Source organism: Gavia stellata, chromosome 4 (assembly GCF_030936135.1).
Source record: "Gavia stellata isolate bGavSte3 chromosome 4, bGavSte3.hap2, whole genome shotgun sequence".
NCBI classification, from domain to species: domain Eukaryota; kingdom Metazoa; phylum Chordata; class Aves; order Gaviiformes; family Gaviidae; genus Gavia; species Gavia stellata.
The window spans coordinates 28,209,927-28,230,525 of NC_082597.1; the positions used below are offsets into that span (position 1 = coordinate 28,209,927).

Below are 20,599 nucleotides of genomic sequence, written 5' to 3' on the forward strand. Positions count from 1 at the left end.
AAGGATAGAAGGGAAGAAACATTGTCAGCAGAACAAGGCTAGCACATAAAAAGGCTGTTAACAATGTCAGATGCTTAAAAATTAGGGTAACTCCTGGTCCTAAAAGTGCAACTCATTCCAGCGCGATCTCATTGTGAGTGGGATTCGTGTCATGTAAACAGACACTCTCATAGCTTTCGGAGTTGGAAAATGATCTGAAATACACTGGACCTACCTGAATTAAAGTTCTGCTTAATTACAGCAAAAGAAGGATTCTGTCATTTAATGCACTTCTCTAGGTGCTGCATTCCTTTTGGCAAATAATCACTGTTTTGTTTGGAAGCAACTCCGCAGTTACTCTTTCACAGCTCAGAGAGGATAGAAGCTAAGAAGCCAAATCTGCCAGATCCTGTTCTTTTGGAGCTTGGAAATGACTAGCAGTAGGATCAGAATCACAGAATCACAGAATCACTAAGGTTGGAAAAGACCTGTAAGATCATCAGTTCCAACCATTAACAAAAAAAACCCAAAACAAACCCCAACAAAAAAAAAAACACAAACAAAAAACCACACCACACACCACCATGCCCATCAAGCCACGTCCCACAATGCCACGTCCACATGTTCGTTGAATACCTCCAGGGAGGGTGACTCCATCACTTCCCTGGGCCGTCTATTCCAGTGTGTAACCACTCTCTCAGTAAAGAAATTTTTCCTAATATCCAGTCTGAATCTCCCCTGGCGAAACTTGAGGCCATTTCCAATTGTCCTGTCACTCGTCACTTGGGAGAAGAGGCCAACACCCATCTCTCTGCAACCCCCTTTCAGGTAATTATAGAGAGTGATAAGGTCTCCCCTCAGCCTCCTCTTCTCCAGACTGAACAACCCCAGTTCCCTCAGCAGCTCCTCATAAGACTTGTGCTCCAGACCCCTCACCAGCTTCGTCGCCCTTCTCTGGACACACTCCAGCACCTCAATGTCCTTCTTGGAGTGAGGGGCCCAAAACTGAACACAGTATTTGAGGTGCGGCCTCACCACTTTAGAGTGTCAGAAAAGAGACCCAGATCCAGTTTACACTAACTGTGGGATGGCACAGGTATAAAATTTGCTGACATTCCATTTTTAATTTGGCAAATGTGAGTTTAGTTCTAGTGCTCCATAATATTCACAGATAATATGACTTCTCTTCAATGTAGGATTAACAATGAGTCAGTAAAGTGAAAAATATCTTATTGAATATGTAAACTCTAAGGAAATACGCTACAACATGCAGCCTTTATGTTCTTTCTTAATCAGAAGATTAAAGCCTTCAGAGTATGACTTGAGTTCTTTAAGGAACATAATTATGAAAATGCTGTTATTTGGACTGTGTTGTAAAAATGCACAAATTTCAGGAATAAAGAGAATTTTAAAGGCAGATGTGGCATGAAACCAGAAGAGTGCAAGTTGTTCCAGATGTACATTTACTACTAAATAATCACAACACATAAAAGTAGTAACAGTGATAAACTATAATAATGTTTGTTACATCAAAGATTAGTAACTTTTTTTTCATAAAACATGAAAATAAAACCATTACTCATAGCCCTCTTCAAAAGCATTCCTTTATTTACATCATCCCAAAGTACGTTTTGCAGAAACTTTGCCATATTTTTAGAAGTAGATTTTAAAATGAAAATACAGCAAAGAAATGATGTAGTAGCTCAAAAATGGGCTAGGAGATTCCAGAGAGATGGGAGAGCATAACTGAAGGACAATACAAAGCCCCTGAACATGGAGTGATGCAAGAGGGCAGACAAAAAGGAGTCCAAGTTAGCAGGGCTCCTACCAAGGCTATGTGACTATGTTCTAAGACTGCATTCTATCTTAATAGAATCACAGTGCTGGAAACCCATAATTTATATGAGAAACATTATTATCAGGTTTGGGTAGTGGTCACCAAATTCTTAGTTTTTGAGAGTTTTGCACAGGATCACAGTCATGACAAAAAGTGAGGGGTCTGAGTCATGTGCAGGTAAAGGGAAGGGATAAACACCACCAGGGGAATCACAGGAGTCTCCATTAAAACTTAAACTCCAATGGGTTTAAGAGCCCATTCAAATGAGCGATGTTTCAACCCGCCCCTCCCACTTACTCGTAACATGTGAATCTGTGACAAAACAAACCGCATTTGAATATACAGACATATTGAAATGTTAAAATCAGCATTTATCACTTGCTATTATTGCAGTGCTTGTGTGTCAGAACAAAAATTAGCTGAAAATACTACTCTGTGGTGGAGACTGGCAAATGTCACCGTTTACGAAGAGTAGCACTCTTCTAAAATTTATGAGGTAAGTCTTTGTCTCGTTTAACTAAGAACTACTTTTCCTTCAAATTTTAATAAATGGTACTTTAAATAACTGCTACAGATGTTAATAAAACTAGAATCCCACTCAAGGCAGAGTAGCCTGCTTAACCTGACCTATGTAACACAAGCCAAAGAATGTGACTCACTAATCCTTGCCTCAAGCACAGAAGTATTTGGGAGAGACAGTAGCTGCTGATGCAAGTAGCTGCAGAAGTTGTGTTAAGTTGCTAGGGATCATAACATCTTTATTAGCAATTAGTACTCTCTTTCTTTCCCACAGCTTGATAATTCAAGGTGCAGAACACTGTCCCAGCTATGTACTCCCATTACCCAAGAGCAAATCAGCAAGGCATACAAGAATACAGAATTCAAGAGAATATTGAACAGAAAACCTAATTCAAAGCCCAGTAAAAGAGGTTGCCAGGAAAGGACGCTAGATTTGCAGAACCATCATACCAGCAAAAAATCACTAATAGAAAGATTAAAACCCAACCTACCCCTATCACTAAAATTTATTTTGTATGGTTGAGTACCCTTATGAAGCCTTCAAGTGACGTAACCTCTTAAATAATTTTAAATGCTCAGGGTAGCCTGAGTGCTTAAAGAACTTATCATGCAGCCCACTGATAAGCATGCAGTACTCTAACAATACCAGCTGCTTAGGTACTGATAATTCCTTAGTGTCTCCTTGACATAAAATACGCATTTAGAGACTGCAGGTGGGCACCGAGATGAACACATAAACACATCCCACTGAAAAATCTTCAGCAATGTTCTCAGAGCTAGGTACATAGAAGTAGACTTCTAGGTCCTTTACTGTGATCTGAAGAGTAATTTCTCAGCAGATATGACTGATCCCAGAAATAAAATGTACTTCTGACCCTTAAAAAGTGTTTTGGTTTCCATCCTTCTCCAGAGCTGAGGAAAGACCTGGAGAGCCTCTTTTCTCCCTAAACCTCACTCGTTTCTAAACAAAGCTGCAAAGCATGGGGCAAGTTGCAATTCAACCATGTCTCAGAAACATATACTTGTTAAGACTACAAAGCAGTCTTCAGGGGAGTGCAGTGCCATGAGGTAGGAGATCAAGACACTTTAGAATGAGTTTCTTTCATCTTCTCTCTGAAAAAGGAAGCGATTAAGAACTTCTGTTCACTTTGTCCACTAGCACGCCTTCTGCCTACCACCCTTTTCCTTCCTAAACATACATCACCCTTCAATTAAAGCTTGCTCCACACTCCAAATGTTCTCCAGAACAATCCCAAGAAGCTTGAATTAATTTGAAAATTCAACTTCTTGCATGGTACATTTTCACCTGGATACTCCAGTGACCCAGTCAAGGGAAATACTGTGTCAGACTGCTCCCGAATTCAGTAGCACAGTCACTGATCCAGTCGCCCGCAAAGTACAGAGGGAAGTGCCTTTGCATACCTTCCACATCCTCTCCATTTTTAATCAATGAAAAACATGAAACACAAACCCAGCACAAACACACAAAACACAAACCCAGTTTTCTTCCATTGTAATGGTGAGGGAATCAGCGAAGAGCCAACAGTGAGCAGCTGGTACAAAAGGCTACTCTAGCTCATCAGCATGTAGCTACCCAGCTTGCAACATTGTCCACAATAAAGATTCAACATGAAGGGATACTGAAGATTTCCCACAGCCACTATTAAGGCCTTTCACCTCTGCACAGACCAAATTTTCCAATATAATTTAGAACACCCTAGTCTAAATACTCCTAACATAATCAGCACAACAAATAAAACAACCAGCACTGTAGACTTTCTCCTCAGGGACAGTAAAAGAGATCTAGTTCCCTCACACACCATATCATGCTCTGTATAAACAGGAATAAAACTGGAATAACTCTGTTGACTAGACTGGAATTATTCCAACAATACACTAATCAAAATGAGATCATAAGTTAACTCAATATGTATAGATAGCGATAGCTGCTGGTTTCTATAGCAAAATATAGTAAATAATTATAATCAGAAACACAAGCAAAAGCAACAGCTATGTATGATTTAAATACATGCTTCCATGAAAATTACAGGTTCATAATTCTCATTAATTCAGCTGAGCTAAATGAATGACACACAAGCAGCAAATCCAGAAACAAAATACTATCTCAAAATCAATCACAGAAGAAAAAGAAATTCCTACACAGTTTTTTAAAACTAAAAAAAAAGTTTTCAAAGTTTTTTAAACAGTTTTAAAAAAAGCTGGTTTGAAATATCTTCAATGTAATATTAAACAATATGATTTTCCTATCAGCAGTGTATATAACCATAAAATCAAAATCTTATTTAAGTCACCAACAGCTCATTTTCTTCCCATTAAGGTGTTTTAAGCAGGATCTCCGTCTTTTCTTACATAAAATTCTAGTAAGGCGATCTAATCCATCAGTAATGTCCTCAAGATGGCCTCATATATGCAATGAATTAAACACTCTCAAATATTTCATTTTTTCAAAGTGGAAAAGACTCACTACATCCCAACCATATTTCCCAGATGGTGTCATGAACCTCTTAACACTTCATTTCCATCATGTTCCATGTCTTGAGAAATCTGTTTTCAATCTTCCAAACACAAACAGGGCCTCCGCCCTCTGTCCCCTGATGCTAGCTTCAGCAGTCCCCAGCCAACATATTCTTCATATTCTTTTTAGGGTGAATAAATTCATCCCCTCCCTCATCAATCACATCGAAACCTTCAATGACACATTCGTGTTCTTCAAACTTCTTCGTAAGTATATTATTTATGCCTTCTATGAAGAAATGGAGGATATACATTCATGAGAAATAAGTAGCTTCAAGTCAGTCAAGAAAAGCATCTGCAAAGTTGACTTGACCCTACTTTTGCTCCCAGTGTGCTGGAGTTGTGACCCACAGACACTGCTGCTTTTATATTTCATCTAGGGACCTGCTAATTCTCAACTCTGCTCACTCACAACAAAGAGCTCTAGATGCATCTAAATTCAGTTCTGAGGATTTGGCTCAGTGTCTGTGGAAAAATACAGAATGCGTTGATCTGAGTTGAAGCTCTAGAAGCTGAAATTCTATCTTTATACCTCCTTTATCTTGCATCTAGTCCTTTCATTTTAGCAAAATGATCCTATTCAGGAGAGTGTTTTCCATCCTTCAAGTGTCTGACGAACGATGACTTTGGGTCTCCCTGTCATTGTTGCCTTTTGAGATCCACATTGTACTTAACTTCAACAACACACAATTTTCTCTCTACTGACAGAATAAGCCATTCGTTATAATCAAAGCATTCTGGGTCTCACTTTGCATTAGAAACCTAGAACTAGATGGACCACCCAAGTCCCTGAATCCAGTGCTCTGCATACACAATTAACCATACATACTGACATCAGAGAAGGTGGCTTCACAGAGTATCTGTTCCACATAGCCCTATCTACAAATCACAAAACATATTCAGCAGGCTACAGTAAGCTCCAGAAGTTGTCATAATTATGATGTGTGACATTAGAATGTGAAAGTAAAAATTTTACCTTTCTTGTACATTAATGCCATAAATTAGAATTCCAATGTTTGTCCCCAAACATTTCAGTATTTGTCCCAGAGTGCCTGCATTACAAATTTCATGAAGAATCAGTGGAGCTGACTGGACTGAAAACAACGTTTTTGAAATCAACACTCTCCCAGCTGACTACAAGACTGCAAAACCAGGTCTTTCTTCCTCGTCCCTCTTTCTCACACTCCCAGCTGTACAATGGCTGGGGTTTTGACAAGTTCTCTTTCAACACCTCTGTCTGGAAGTCTAGTGATTCTGTGGAGTGAGAGTTCTGTGTCTGAAAAAACCCAGCTACAGACAGGAAGCAAAGTTACTCACCACTTGCCATGTGGTAAATTATTTAGGACGAGGACCTGCATTGAACTCCTCTCAATGTTTTCAAAAAATATCCATGAGTGCCCCAGTTCCAGGAGAAAAGGCTGGGTGCTGGATTCCAAGCTGGCAGACATACTTGCCCTACTGCCATTGATGCAAGTGCCTAAGCTCCAGAGAAAGTCACTTGCCGTTTTACATTAGAATTCCCACTGACTTGTAGCGAGAATTTCCCTTTTCCTAGGCAGATTTTGGGACCATTCATCTGAGCTGCCTAAAGCACACTTTAAAGGTGCTTCATTCTGGTCTGGGATTCCATTCTGCACATTTAAAATTTAGGTCTTTCAGCTCAACTTGCAGAAATCTCTATCTTGCCGGATTCATGTCTACCTTACCCTTGTGGGAGCTGGAAAATGAAGTGTTAGAAAGGACAACACAGGAAAACAGTAAGCAGTTTTACAATCATCCGCCCACAGCTCTAGAGCTCCATTCCTCCTCCTGTCACAGACTTGCTACCTCACGTGAGGCAAGTCACCTCCTCAAAGAATTGTGTTCCTAATCTGCATCCAGGGGATGCCACTTAAAGAAATGCTGGGCATTTGCAGCTATCTCTAAACTTGAGCATTTCACATATGTGCTGGTTTTGTCTGGGATAGAGTTAATTTTCTTCATAGTAGCTAGTATGGGTCTGTGTTTTGGATTTGTGCTGGAAACAGTGTTGGTAATACAGGGATGCTTTAGCTACTGCTGAGCAGTGTTCACACAGAGTCAAGGCCTTTTCTGCTTCTCACACGACCCCACCAGCAAGTAGGCTGGGGGTGCACAAAAAGCTGGGAGGGGACACAGCTGGGACAGCTGACCCCAACTGACCAAAGGGATATTCCATACCATATGACATCATGCTCAGCATATAAAGTTGAGGGAAGAAGAAGGAAGGGGGAACATTTGGAGTAATGGCATTTGTCTTCCCAAGTAACTGTCACGCGTGATGGAGCCCTGCTTTCCTGGAGATGGCTGAACACCTGCCTGCCGATGCGAAGTAGTGAATGAATTCCTTGTTTTGCTTTGCTTGCATGTGCGGCTTTTGCTTTACCTATTAAACTGTCTTTATCTCAACCCACGAGTTTTCTCACTTCTACTCTTCCGATTCTCTCCCCCATCCCACCTGGGGGGAAGTGAGCGATCGGCTCTGTGGTGCTTAGTTGCCAGCTGGGACTAAACCACGACAGTCCTTTTTGGCACCCAACGTGGGGCTCTAAGGGTTCAAGATAATGACAGGTTTGATTGGAATGTGCTAGATCAAATTTATAGCTGTTATTGCTGTTTAGCTATTAATCATCAGGCTCCTGTACTTGCCATGGGGCTTGCTTGCCTTACTGTATATTAAAGTGTAGTGCTCGTTAGTGCGTGCTTTTTGCTTTCGCTGCTTGCTGTACTGCTGTACTGCTTATTATCTGACTCTGCTGTGCCTGGGAACATTTTGATAACAGCAAGGGCCATGTGCCTGGGCTGGCAGATGGCCAGGGTATCACTGCTGTTTCTGTGCTGCTGTACTGGACAGGCTGGAACTCCAGTGTGAACTCGAGTCAAAGGGACTGTGACCTGTGGAGAAGTCACCGCGGGAGCAGGACACCCCAAAGCATCTGTGGCCATGAATAAGTCCACATCAGAGCAGGTACATCTCGAAGCATCTGTGGCCATGGTGATGTCTGTGCCGCAGCAGGTGTATCTCTGAAGGGATTGTGGCCCAAGGATAAGCCCACACAGGAGAAGGTACACCTCGAAGCATCTGTGGCTGTAGATAAGTCCATGCTGCAGCAGGTACACCTGGAAGCATCAGCGGCTGTGCATGAGGTCATGCTGGAGCACCTCAAAGCATGTGGCCATGGATAAGCCCACGACAGAGCAGGTACACCCCTGGAGAGACTGCAGCCGTGGGAAAGGCCATGTCGGAGCAGGTTTACTTCTGAAGGGACTGTGGCTGTGGGTAAGGCCACGCTGGAGCAGGTATATCTCAGAAGGCATTGTGACCCATGGATAAGGCCACGCTGGAAAGGGTGGACCTCAAAGCGATTGTGGCTGTGGATAACTCTATGCCGCAGCAGGTATACCCCTGAAGAGACTGTGGCACACAGATAAGGCTCCACTTGGAGCAGGTACAACCCTAAGGGACTGCAGTCTGTGGACAAGTCCAAGCCGGAGCAGGGGCAAGGGGAGGAGTACATTGCAATGTTAAACCCTACGGTCTGGTCCAAAGGGACCGGGGGTGGAGGTTGTAATGGAAACACCTTTAAATGGTTGTAACCCAGGATTTGAGTTGCATGTTATGGGAATTACTATAGCAAGAACCTCTTATTGCTAGCCAGGCTAGGAGCAAGGGGAGGAGTTCATTGCAATGTTAAACCCTATAACATGGCCCAAAGGGACCAGGGGAGGAGATTGTAATGGAAATACCTTTAAATTGTTGTAACCCATGATTGGAGTTGCATGTTACAGGAATTACTATAGGAGAAACTGCCTGAACCAATGGAAGACAAGCCTTACAAGAAGCAGTGCAAATGCAGCAGTGACCCGACCTGAGCTGGCTGTGGTGCCCAATAACTCCATGCAATACACCACCTCTCCTGTCCTGAGTGACCACCATAACAGATGGAGCCCAAAGTCATGGACTAAATGAACTTAGTGGACATTTTGTGGACATTTATGGTCATTTTAGAGACATTTCACAGGTGTGGCCCATAGACTAAGGGAATGGTATCTGTGTACTATATCAAAGGATGGGAAGGGTGATGGTAGGTAATGAGAATGTATTGGATAGTGTGAGACCTGAGCATGACGTAAATGGTATGGAATAAGGGGTGGAGAATGTGCTGGTTTTGTCTGGGATAGAGTTAATTTTCTTCATAGTAGCTAGTATGGGGCTGTGGTTTGGATTTGTGTTGGAAACAGTGTTGATAATACAGGGATGTTTTAGTTACTGCTGAGCAGGGCTTCCACAGAGTCAAGGCTTTTTCTGCTTCTCACACCACCCCACCAGCGAGTAGGCTGGGGGTGCACAAAAAGTTGGGAGGGGACACAGCCGGGACAGCTGACCCCAACTGACCAAAGGGATATTCCATACCATATGATGTCATGCTCAGCATATAAAGCTGGGGGAAGAAGAAGGAAGGGGGAACATTTGGAGTAATGGCGTTTGTCTCCGCAAGTACCCGTTACGTGTGATGGAGCCCTGCTTTCCTGGAGATGGCCTTATGTGAACAGCTGCCCCTCCTGCCATCCCCAAAATAGCTACTGTTTGGTGTTTCAAATTTGTAGCTTTGTAGCTTACTGACTTATGACTACCATTGGTAGCTCCCCTGCCTACAAAACAGGGATATAATCATCCCCCATCTCAGAGGGAAATCAGTTCATTATAGATTAATTACTTGGTTTTGACTTCTCAGTAATAGGTTTTGCATGAATAAGTAACACTGTCTTCAGGTCTGAATAGTGTGATGTAAACAATGGACAAAGTCAAACTGCAGCTTTGCAAGGAGGAAACAGAATACTTGAGACCTGTTTACTAAGTTAGTGGCATTCATTACATGCTTCAGAAAAAATGTTATATAACTTTATGATCAAATAATTAAAGACTGCACTCCATTGCACATGTACCAGGATGGGAAATTCAGTCTGTATGGGCAACCGTCCATCTGGTATTTTATGACTTCATAGCATGGCTTTTGCAACCTTGTAAATGATCTTTTAACTTAGTCATTTTGTATGTGTAATGTACATAAAGGTTATCAGCAGTGCTGTATGCAGCAGGAATGGATGCTAATTTGTAAGCAATTGTGTATCATTTGTATGCTACTATTATCTAAGTATCACATGCGAAACAAATCCAAACTCACATCTCTCATCATTTTCACTGCTTCCCTGGTCCTTCCCAGCTTTCTTGCACACATTGCCAGCCTCCTCTTAATATAAACTAACACATTGGTGTCCCTTCCTGTATAAGAGGAAAAAGAAACAGCATTAAGATAAAAAAGATAAAACAAAGGTTCATTTAATAATCCAACACAAAAGGAAACATAGTTTTCTTGCCACTTTTTGTTTTTCGTTATCATCAATGCTTTCACAATAATTTTAATAGAAAACCACCAAATTCTGCTGGTTTACATACGGCATAACATCACTGAAATCAGTGGAATTACTCCAGATACACAGTGGTATAAATAAGGACCCATGGGCTGGCCTTACACCTATGAAATATAAGCAGATCTGAAGGTACAGAGAACACTATAGGGTATAGACCATCAAGTAATCAAGTGAGGCAAGGAGAACCCCTATGAAGTTAACATTGGCACAAAACTCTGTGGTCACACACACAGCATTAAATTATTTACCAATTCACATACGTGATCAATACATGAGCATCCATGACAATGCACATCATATCCAGCTTTTTTTTCTGACATCCATGCTTGTTAATAGGAGATGTAGCAAAACAAATCCTCATCCTCTAATAGTCTTTTTCCTTAATGATTAGAAGAAAATAAGTATACCCTGAACTTTCAGTTTACAGAGGGCCTTTACTTGTTACCCAGTTATCATCTTCAAATTCCTCACACTGCTAATTATGGATGGCAAAGTAACATGTGCTGGAAGATGCCCTAACAGCAAAAATGACAGAAACTAAATAACAGAAAATAAACAGCTGCAATAATTGTTCTCTTGGAGAATTCTTACTCATTTCATTTCTCATTCTCTTCCCTATAATTCCAAAGTGAACTCTTAACATGTTTCTGGACCAACAGGAAATGAGCGGACAGCTAATCATCTATAAAATTACCATATCGTGAAAATATAAGACACCTGCTACAAATTAACTTTGTGTACAGTATGCAAGCTGTAAAGATTTTAGTCTGTTCCTAACATTTTCAAGTCTTGCATAATAAGAACAAGATGTGCACTGAAAAAATTCCAGGTACCTACAAATTGTTTTAAAGCTGTGATTACAATTTTCAGATAGGTTAAGCAGCAGGTTGAAAGGTCTGACTTTAGAAGAAGAAATAAATAAGGGAGGGAAAGAATTTCTTTAGCTGTATTTTATATTATGTAATTCCTTATCTCTGTATTGATTCCTATATATTTCATAAACAATTTATTAGTTACACCTGTTTCAACACGTTTATTTATGTAGTGTAACTAAGAGGTATACATTTCAGGCCAAGCTTCTTTTTAGAAGGAATGGTCAAAAAGCATTTACTTACTATGAAATCAAGATAACCTTTCAGGCCAAAATTTTCTGAGGTGACTAATGATTTGGGGTGACTAACATGACCCACCTTAAAAAGAAGATTGTCCATGCTTTCTATAAGCCAGCACCTTTTGAAAGAGGATAAGTTGGGTACTCAAAGTCATTATTTACTTTAAAAATTCATGGTCTAACATAAAACACAGTATGAAGGAAATGGAACACATGAATAAACAGAAATATAGAGCAATAAGCTGTTGTTCAAGAAATTACATAGTGTTTTTCACCTGTAGAAGATGAAATGCCCATTTTTCATCCTGAAGTCAACTTCAAGGACCAGAAATGGAATGACAGACATCTCAGAACCATGAAGTAACTGCAACACATCTGTCCATGGTCCTTCCTCTCTAAAGAGATCTGAGCTCTCCACCTTTGTGAACCATGCAGAAGTCCAGTATATAATGAAGAGAATCCTACTTGGAGCCCCTGTGTCCAAGGCACCGTCTGAGGCTGCAACTTCTCTAACTTCTGTGGGTGCACACTGACATTATCAAGGGCAGGCTGGGTAGTATAGAGCAGTGAGATGATCTAGCCCCTCCTGAAGACACAGTCAGAGCCGGCAGTCGCTTTTCAGCCCCTCCTGCTCTGTGGCAATGCACTCAATTTTGTGATTCAACTGGCTGTTTCCTCTACTGTAATACTAAAGGTTCAGGGTGACAAATTTGATGATGACAGTAGCCATCTAGCACACACAGGTTACAAAAATACCATACTTATATTTGCTTGCACAAACTTAACCAGGTTGTCTTGGACATAATCATCGTGACAGTGTTTAATTACGCTTATTGTGTATTTTTCATAAAATCGCTGTAATTTTCTGTGCTCAGGATGGATTGAGTGCACAAATTAAGGTTTCACAGACAACCATAAGCCTGCTAGAGCCTGAAAATTGCTTCAAGGGCTCAGCTGCTCTATATTTTTATTTTCTCCAAAAATAAGTAAACCATCCTAAATATCATTTTATAACCAACAAATATTTAAAATACTACCCCCTAGCTTTATAAAACCTCAGATTTTCAGGTATGGACTTGTGTACACTTTTGAAACTGGAGATCACAGACAATTTCACTATGTACAATTTTTATCAGCAATCTTCAAATTATGTGAGATAGCCAGAGGCTGTGAATTCAGGGCCTGATAAACCCAAAGATGCCCAAAGTATGTTAGTGCATGTACTTACGTAATTAATTTGTATTATTTTTGCCTGAGGTATCCATTGTAGACTAGAAATAACCTAGACTGTTTGCTTTATTTATCTTTTTGTTCATTCACTGGCAGTGAACCCTCATGTATTTTATTAGGTTTAAGAAGCATCTAATAAATATCAGCACAGCAGCTAAATCTGCTTATTCAAAATTAAAAAAAAATATAAAAAATCTAGACTTTCAATTAGAGCACTGTATTATTCCAGTTGTTAATTTTTATGTTTCTGTGACCTTTCTTAACGTATGCAACTAACTTTTCAAATGTCACATTGGTTAATGGGTCTCATTAACTTTTACACAGAACAATGTACATATTTACCCTCACAGCTGATGGAAAAAAGCTGGCAAAGCATCACTTCACTCCTGTTTCCATCATTCTTTGCTGCCTTTTCACAACATGAGCTGATGTTATCAAAATGGCTAAAGGCACTTCAGTGCAGCTTCCTAAAACAGTGTCCAGCATTTTCTGAATATCAGATCTCTTTTGGCTCTGCTACCTTTCCTTTTCTGTTAAGTACATGCTACAATATTTTCTGCCATGACAAAGAAAAGGTGCACCTGTAATCTGAGCATTTCTAGCTCACAAACAGAATCAAGCAAAAACACTGAAACAGAATAGTCCAGCTCTAGGGCCACATTCCAGCCAAAGTTAAATACTGAGTACATAGTTCTGAGAGGGAAAAAAAAACCCACAAAAACCAAGGAACTCCCCCGAACTTCTCTCACTTTAAAAACGGCTATTCCCTCCAAAGAAACTTACTGTGTTGGGCTTCATACTGGGCACCATGGTGCTGTAACTGCTGACTGCGCCTGTAACAGCCCTCTCCAGCTTTCAGAGCTTGCTTGAACAGCTTCTCTGCTTCTACAATTGTTGTCGCTTCCTCTTCGGCCAAGAGAATATAGGCAGTAGCACACCTGCAAAAATATCAGAGGAAAAACCATCAGAAAGTTGCATGAAATAAAAGCTATACAAAGACACACAGACTGGCAAGGATATACCAAATACAGAGGCAATGGAGTTTTGCTCATATGCCTTTCTGATGAACTATTCTGATGAATAAATATTCTGGCAACCAGATCATGACTCTCATTTGTAGGTACTGTATCACTCAGCCACTTGAGCAAACCTACTGACAACTGCCCCAGAAAGTAAAGCACTGTCTCACTAAGCAGTCATGGCCTACATCACTAAAACTCCTTCTGGAAACCGAGCCTAGTTTTATGCATTATTGTTTTAACACAAAACGTCTCCCTTACTGTAATGGTATGAAAAGAATCAATAGACCTATAACACTTGCCATATGCGAAGAAAAGATTATGAATGTAATTGTAGAGATCAAAAAACAAACAAAAAAAACTCCAAAAAGACTCAAAACAGGAGAGCCGCTTTAGGAATACACAGAAAGGTGAAATGCATGGTGGGAGTCACCTCACTCAGCTTTTAGCTGTCTAATTTAGACCTCTTAACTATCTGTGTCCCTCTGCCTCCATCAAGGAGCATCTTCATAAAGCCATTCATTTCACATGTTTAAACATCTGTCTAAGAACAGTGTGAATTGCTGAATGGAGGGCCCTCTCTCATTGACTATAGGAGCCCGGGAACTACTTTAAACTCAACGGCCACATTTTTAGCAGCTAAAGTTAGCTGGGACACAGCCTGTTGACTTCTTTCTGATACAAAGCACACTGCTAAGATTCTTCTTTATACAGAAATAGAATTGGGCTGCACATGTCTATAGTTGCATTTCACGAAGAGTCATCCATCAGCTGAGGAACAGGAAACAACAGGTCCCGGTGAAAACAAGGTTCCAGGCACCAGCACTCGCTGTGGGCCACCCAGGTGGAAAGCAGCTTGGCAGAAAAGGACTTGGGGGTCCTGGTGGACACCAAGTTCAACATGACCCAGCAATGTGCCCTTGCAGCAAAGGTGGTGAATGGCATCCTGAGCTCCATTAGGAGCGTTGCCAGCAGGTCAAGGGAGGTGATCCTTCCCCTCTACTCAGCAGTGGTGAGGCCACACCTGGAGTGCTGGGCTCCCCGGTACAAGAGGGACATGGACATACTGGAGAGAGTCCAGCGAAGGGCCATGAAGATGATTAAGGGACTGGAGCATCTTACATATGAGGAAAGGCTGAGAGAGCTGGGACTGTTCAGCTTGGAGAACAGAAAGCTCAGGGTGGATCTCATCAATGTTTTTGTAAATACCTGAAGGGAGGGCGCAAAGAGGATGGAACCAGGCTCTTTTTAGTGGTGCCCAGGGACAAGACCAGAGGCAACAGGCACAAACTAAAACATGGGAGGCTCCATTTGAACATCAGGAAACACTTTTTTACTGTGCGGGTGATGGAGCACTGGCACAGGTTGTCCAGGGAGGTTGTGGAGTCTCCCTCCTTGGAGATACTGAAAAGCCATCTGGACATGGTCCTGTGCAACATGCTGTAGGTGGCCCTGCTTGAGCAGGGGGGTTGAACCAGATGACCTCCAGAGTCCCTGCCAACCTCAGCCATTCTGTGATTCTGTGACATGGATAGAACAGGATAGGCTTATAGCTCACTCCAAAAGCCTTTTATGCTACATGCTCTCTCAGTTAAACTGCCGTCCAGGAAAAAACAATTCTTTTTCTCCTTCTGATGAAACATGTAAAGGACAATCAATAAGACACCAGTTTATGGAATTCTAGAATGCAGTAATCTCTGACAGCAACCTAAGGGACTCTCTCCACTTTATGCACTTTGGCAATATTTATACAGTTTGCCATGCCAGTAAAGCATCACAGCACTAAGTTTATTGTGGGATCTCAGTATACTACAACTCTCACTGAGAAAATAAATAATGGACTCAAAGACTGAAAGTCCCAGAAAATTACATCATATTCTCTCACACTATGAAATGACTATTTCAGAAGTTGTTTATGAATCCCTTCTTTCTTGCCTCTGTTCAGGACGACTGAGAAATCCAAAAGGGAACTCTCCATCCCATAAACACGTATTTCATATGCTCATCAGGAGGCAACTTAATTAACACTTCGCTATGCTGATCCAAAGCCCACTGACATCAATGGTAAGACTCCCATTATCATCACTGCCCTAAGGATCTTCTGGGTGGCTAGCACAACATGCAGCTGTGATTTTTCCTCCCACTGTAGGCCTTCCTGTGACAGGCCTGTAATCATGGTTAAAAATAACTGTAGCAAACCCCCTGCCTTAAGCTATCATCAAATGGATTTTTAAATGACAAGAAATAAATGTTAATGTTGTTGTCACTCACTCATTCAATTCCAAAGCCTCATGTGCTGCAGAAATTCGGGCTTGGGGATTTCTCTCTCTCCAGGCTTTTTGCATTACTATTCAATAAAAAAAGCAGAACAGGGGCATATCAGTCATTACAGTGTTAACAAGGGGACTCTACTGCATTATAACAACAGAATTTATTGCTCTCAGCCTGACTCACTCCAGAGCGTTTCAAAGAGCTCGGTGATCACTCAAAAGATACATAATCAACAGAAGCTTTTTTCCCAAATACTCAGCTTTATTCTTTCATTTAATTAAACTTTTTTCCATGGGAAAATCTGTCTGAGAGATCATGCCTTCTGCACTGTCACATACAGAGATGATAAGCAGCTTTTTCCTCTTGGGGAAGTAGATTGCACAGGGCACAAAAGAATAGAAGGATAGTTGGGATTCTTATTCTAGTTCCTTGCTGTGCTGTTGCTTTAGGTGAATGTTAAATGGAAACAACATCCAGGCTAATCAGACCACCTCATAATTAGCCCACTGAGTTCAGAAAATACGATTCATGTTTATTGCATGTCAAAAAAGCCACAGTATGTTCTCCTTTGTAATCATGCCCTCAGAATGGAACGCCCAACTGTCAGTATCTCTCCTTTCCCAAGAAACAAAGAAGATTTGTCTTTTCAGAGGCAAATTCTGATGATCAAAATCATTGTTGTACATTTTTAGCAGAACCAAAGTCTGCACGTGGACTTAACTGTAAAGGCTTAATACAACTAAAGCTGCTTACATCAAATTCATTTGTAAATGTGTTGTTCCCATTTTTTTACAGAGCTTCTAACTACATCAGGGTATGAAACAGAGGACTCAAGTTTTACATAAGTTCTCTCTCTTCTGTTAGTGTAGACTAAATGGGACCTGAACAATGTAATTAACATACTACACTGCAGCTGGAGGGAAACTAAGCTATACATATTTGAAGCCACTGCAAGAAAAAGGAGGAAAAAACAAGTCTCGACACTTGCAAATGGTACCTTGAGTGACTTCAGTAAGAAAGTAGAACAAAATAGTGACACAAATTAGATAGTTTATACCTATATAGATACTTGTTCAGATCTAGAACACTACAAATCCAACAGCAACAGCTTTCCAGGCATGATCAAACTTTTGCCTTTCCTTACCTACCCAAGGTGATGTCTGACCGCATTTTTCTTGCATCAGTTTAAAACAATCATTAACCTATTAGCAAAAACAGTTGTTCACAAGGTCTCTTACTAGCGTCTGCAGGCCGTAAATGATCCGTGTCACATGTAAAGAATGTCTGATGGTCCTGTGCTGAAAGATTCATATCATAGTAAGTCAAAGGTTCTCTCCCTGTTACCCATGTATACCTGCAAACATGCCAACAGAGAGACATTTTAGTTAATGAGGTCACATTTGGCAAAAAATAATCTAGAAAAGAATGTTAGAGATGGGCATAGCCTACTAAGCTCACCCATCCAATCTCCTAACCAATATACACCGCATTTCACTGTACTGTGATGGAGCGACAATAATTGAACCTAAGTAATGAGGATGTTGGAAAGTACACACTGGAAATCAGTTAACACACATATTCCAACATTAAGACTACGTGAAAGCTAGATATAATTCATTAGGTTGTTTGCTACAACTGATTTGAACAGAATTATTGTATTAACAGCACCAGGTACAGTGCACTTAGATTTTCCATTTTTTATAGGAACACCAAAAATTGCAGAAATAACAAGTGCATGAGCATGAATTTAAATTCCTTTTCATTCAGAAACATTTTACAAATGACAGAAAAACCTAGCATGAGCACATGTGTCCACAGTTGTTTTTGGTTTTCCATCTCCGAGTTAGATTAATGGAAAAGTACAATTAAGGTCCTTAACCCAGTACTATGCCCAAAACTAACATCGTAGCACTTACCGATTATATTCAGCTCCTCTGAACAGATTTAAAGGATTTCGCCAGACCTTGCATTCTGTCATAAACAGAAACACACAATAATGAATCTCTCCCAAATTACAATGGTACTTGAGGTTTATCAGAAACATCAGTTACCTAATAAGCCTTATCAAATAACTTTTATTTTTTATAGGTGCGAATGGAAAGAAACCCCAAGAGCATAGAGATGCAGGTAACCAGACTTTTCTTCCCTTTTTAAATAATAATTTCATTATAAATTAGTGTCAACAAATGTTATTATTCCAGACAAATAACCACTAACAGAGCTCGAAATGCCAGATGAAAAGATAACAGTGATTAGTGCCAGGACTCACATTTACCATAATGCAGAATTGAAGAGGGATCACACTGTGTTATTGCGCTGAAAAACAGCAATTAACTCAGTCCCTATGGACTTGTTATTTCTACAGAAAAACTTCACTGTCTAGTTAATGCTGTAAATCACTGAGAATCTCAGTTAGAGTTGCCAAATTTAATTCCTCCTTAGCTTGTGAAGTAAAAAATCCATGGCAACATCTGTTGACCTTACTTCATTACAGGCATCCCAGGGTTGACAAAGGATGCTGAAGTTGATTGGCAGAGAAAAGTTCATTGCATTGCAAAGGTTTGGGAACACTAAAGGCATTTCATACATTTCTCTCAGCAGGGAAAGAAATTCAAATTCTTCACACTACAGGTAGTAAGAGATAAGAAAATCCACAACAATGTAATTTAGAACGGAGCTCAAAAAAAAAAAAACCAACCCCCAAATCAATTTCTATAGCTTTTGAAAATTCTGGGTTTTCTTCCTTTAATTTAACACCAGATTTGTTCTCTTCGTTTCAACAAAGACAATTCAGTCCAGTGAAGGTGAGACCAGAATCAAACCCAGTATTTGCAACAAAGACCCACTGAGAGGCACCACAAGTCTGCTACTGAATGACCCCTCACATAGTGCTCTGCAAAAACTCATCAGTAGCATTTCACCAGCTGCTTTCCACCACTAAAAGTCAACCAGCACATTTTTCCTTATGAAATTCTGTGACATCGTTTCTAAAGAGATCACAGCAACAGTTTTCTGGTGGGATATTGAGTCAGTAGGGTATCTACCCTACTTTATACAACACCAGTAAGTATATGCCTGTTCCCTTTATGCCTGTTCCATTAAAGAAAGAGACAGAAATACAGAATGGCAAGTCAAGCCCTTCTCTTTTCCCATGGACCTAGTTCCCACTTCTGAGTATGAGGCTAAAGGGGCATGGAGAGAAAGCATTTTACATAAATGTGCAATAAATATGCATTTTACATAAATACGCAATATCATAATGGCAGCTGCAGCTACACAAAAACTAGTCAAATGGCATAGGAGGTGGGCCCTCAGTTTGATGCCTACATCACCTAACACCTGCATGAAACAGAAACACAGGAAAGGGAAGATGTTTGGGAAGAGAGAATTGATAATACATCTGCATCTTCCAACTAACCACCTCAGCAGGTACCTAATATTAGAAAGCTCCACTGGTTTACTCAGCAGAAGTACTTGATGGACATTCAGCCATTCTGTTGAGCAGCCAGAGGGTATGGCTGTTTGACAAGCTTCAATCTGACAGTTTTTACATGATATGACTTTCAAACCATAGTAAATATTAAATAAACATCAGCCTTCTCAGTTCCAGAGGTACAATTCAATGGCTTACTCTATTTGCAACCAACAAGATTAGGCAACAACTATTTGATCACAGTAACACAATTCTTTTTGCTCATCGTATTTAAATTTAAGTGGTTATACTTTATCCAAAGTATGCAGTACTTCAGCACTGTAGCAGGGAAAAGGGGAATTGGGGAACAAAAAGAGGGGATGAAGAAGGGATTTTATTACCACCTCCTGTCCTGGGGTAGTTTGGCATCTGTCTGTCTAGTTAAACATGATGTGCCCTTTGTTGCTTTTGTCTTGGTATCTGCTGATACTGTGGCCTCAGTATAACAACCATTCTTCTGCCCTTTCTGAAGACAAAGATATCTACTGCAATCTTCTACCACAGTCAAGCATCTACATAGGAAAACATGGTGAGCCAAATGAAAAAGCCATCTTCACCTGGTTGGTTAGTGAAAGAAATACTCCAGTGTTTATGCATGGTAAACTGAGAAGGTTGCCTTTTCTGTTACATTACAAACTAATAATATAACTATGTCCGTATTTTATATAAGCAATTAGGATTTATTGGAGGTTAATCTTCCAGCTCTTTGTTCAATTATCAAGTTTTGAGCACCGGCATCTTTCTGAAGGCACGAATAACAGGCTATCCGTCCAGGCACACTATCCAGAGACACTGTGAGAGTCCCAGCTCATACTCGAGTGCCAATGCACTGAAAGCAAACACCCTCCTTGACTATTTCTTTATATCAGAAAATTCAAGATGCTTGGGTGAACTTCATTAGTCAAAATAGTGTGCCTTCAGCTTTAAAATGATAGGAGTTATTTCAGAGTTGCTGAAGTGTGACTGAGTGCACACTGATGGGTGCACACAGGTGTTTCCAAGCCATCCAATGCTTTCTGCCAGTTCACCCAAACCTGTCCTGGACCACGCAATACTGCTATTCACAGCCTCTCCTCAGTTGGGAATGATAACAGCTGAATTTGCTGTGCCAGATGGAGGCTTCCCTAACTAGAAATATTCAGTAGAGAGCAAGGTTTTTTTGAGGCCAGCTATTT

The 20,599-nt window shown here is 40.6% G+C and overlaps 1 protein-coding gene across 4 annotated transcripts in view; it reads right to left on the reverse strand.

The window, feature by feature from the left end:
* The window catches only part of ST7 (suppression of tumorigenicity 7), a 156,668-nt gene that overhangs the window by 38,379 nt on the left and 97,690 nt on the right, over positions 1–20,599 (reverse strand). For all 4 annotated transcript variants that reach the window (XM_059817024.1, XM_059817023.1, XM_059817026.1 and 1 more), the window contains exons 4-8: positions 17,869–17,923; positions 17,191–17,306; positions 15,953–16,028; positions 13,446–13,600; positions 10,075–10,172 (exon numbers count right to left, since the gene is read on the reverse strand). In XM_059817024.1, the coding sequence (XP_059673007.1) occupies positions 10,075–10,172; positions 13,446–13,600; positions 15,953–16,028; positions 17,191–17,306; positions 17,869–17,923 (500 nt within the window). The remainder of the gene's footprint in view (positions 1–10,074; positions 10,173–13,445; positions 13,601–15,952; positions 16,029–17,190; positions 17,307–17,868; positions 17,924–20,599) is intronic.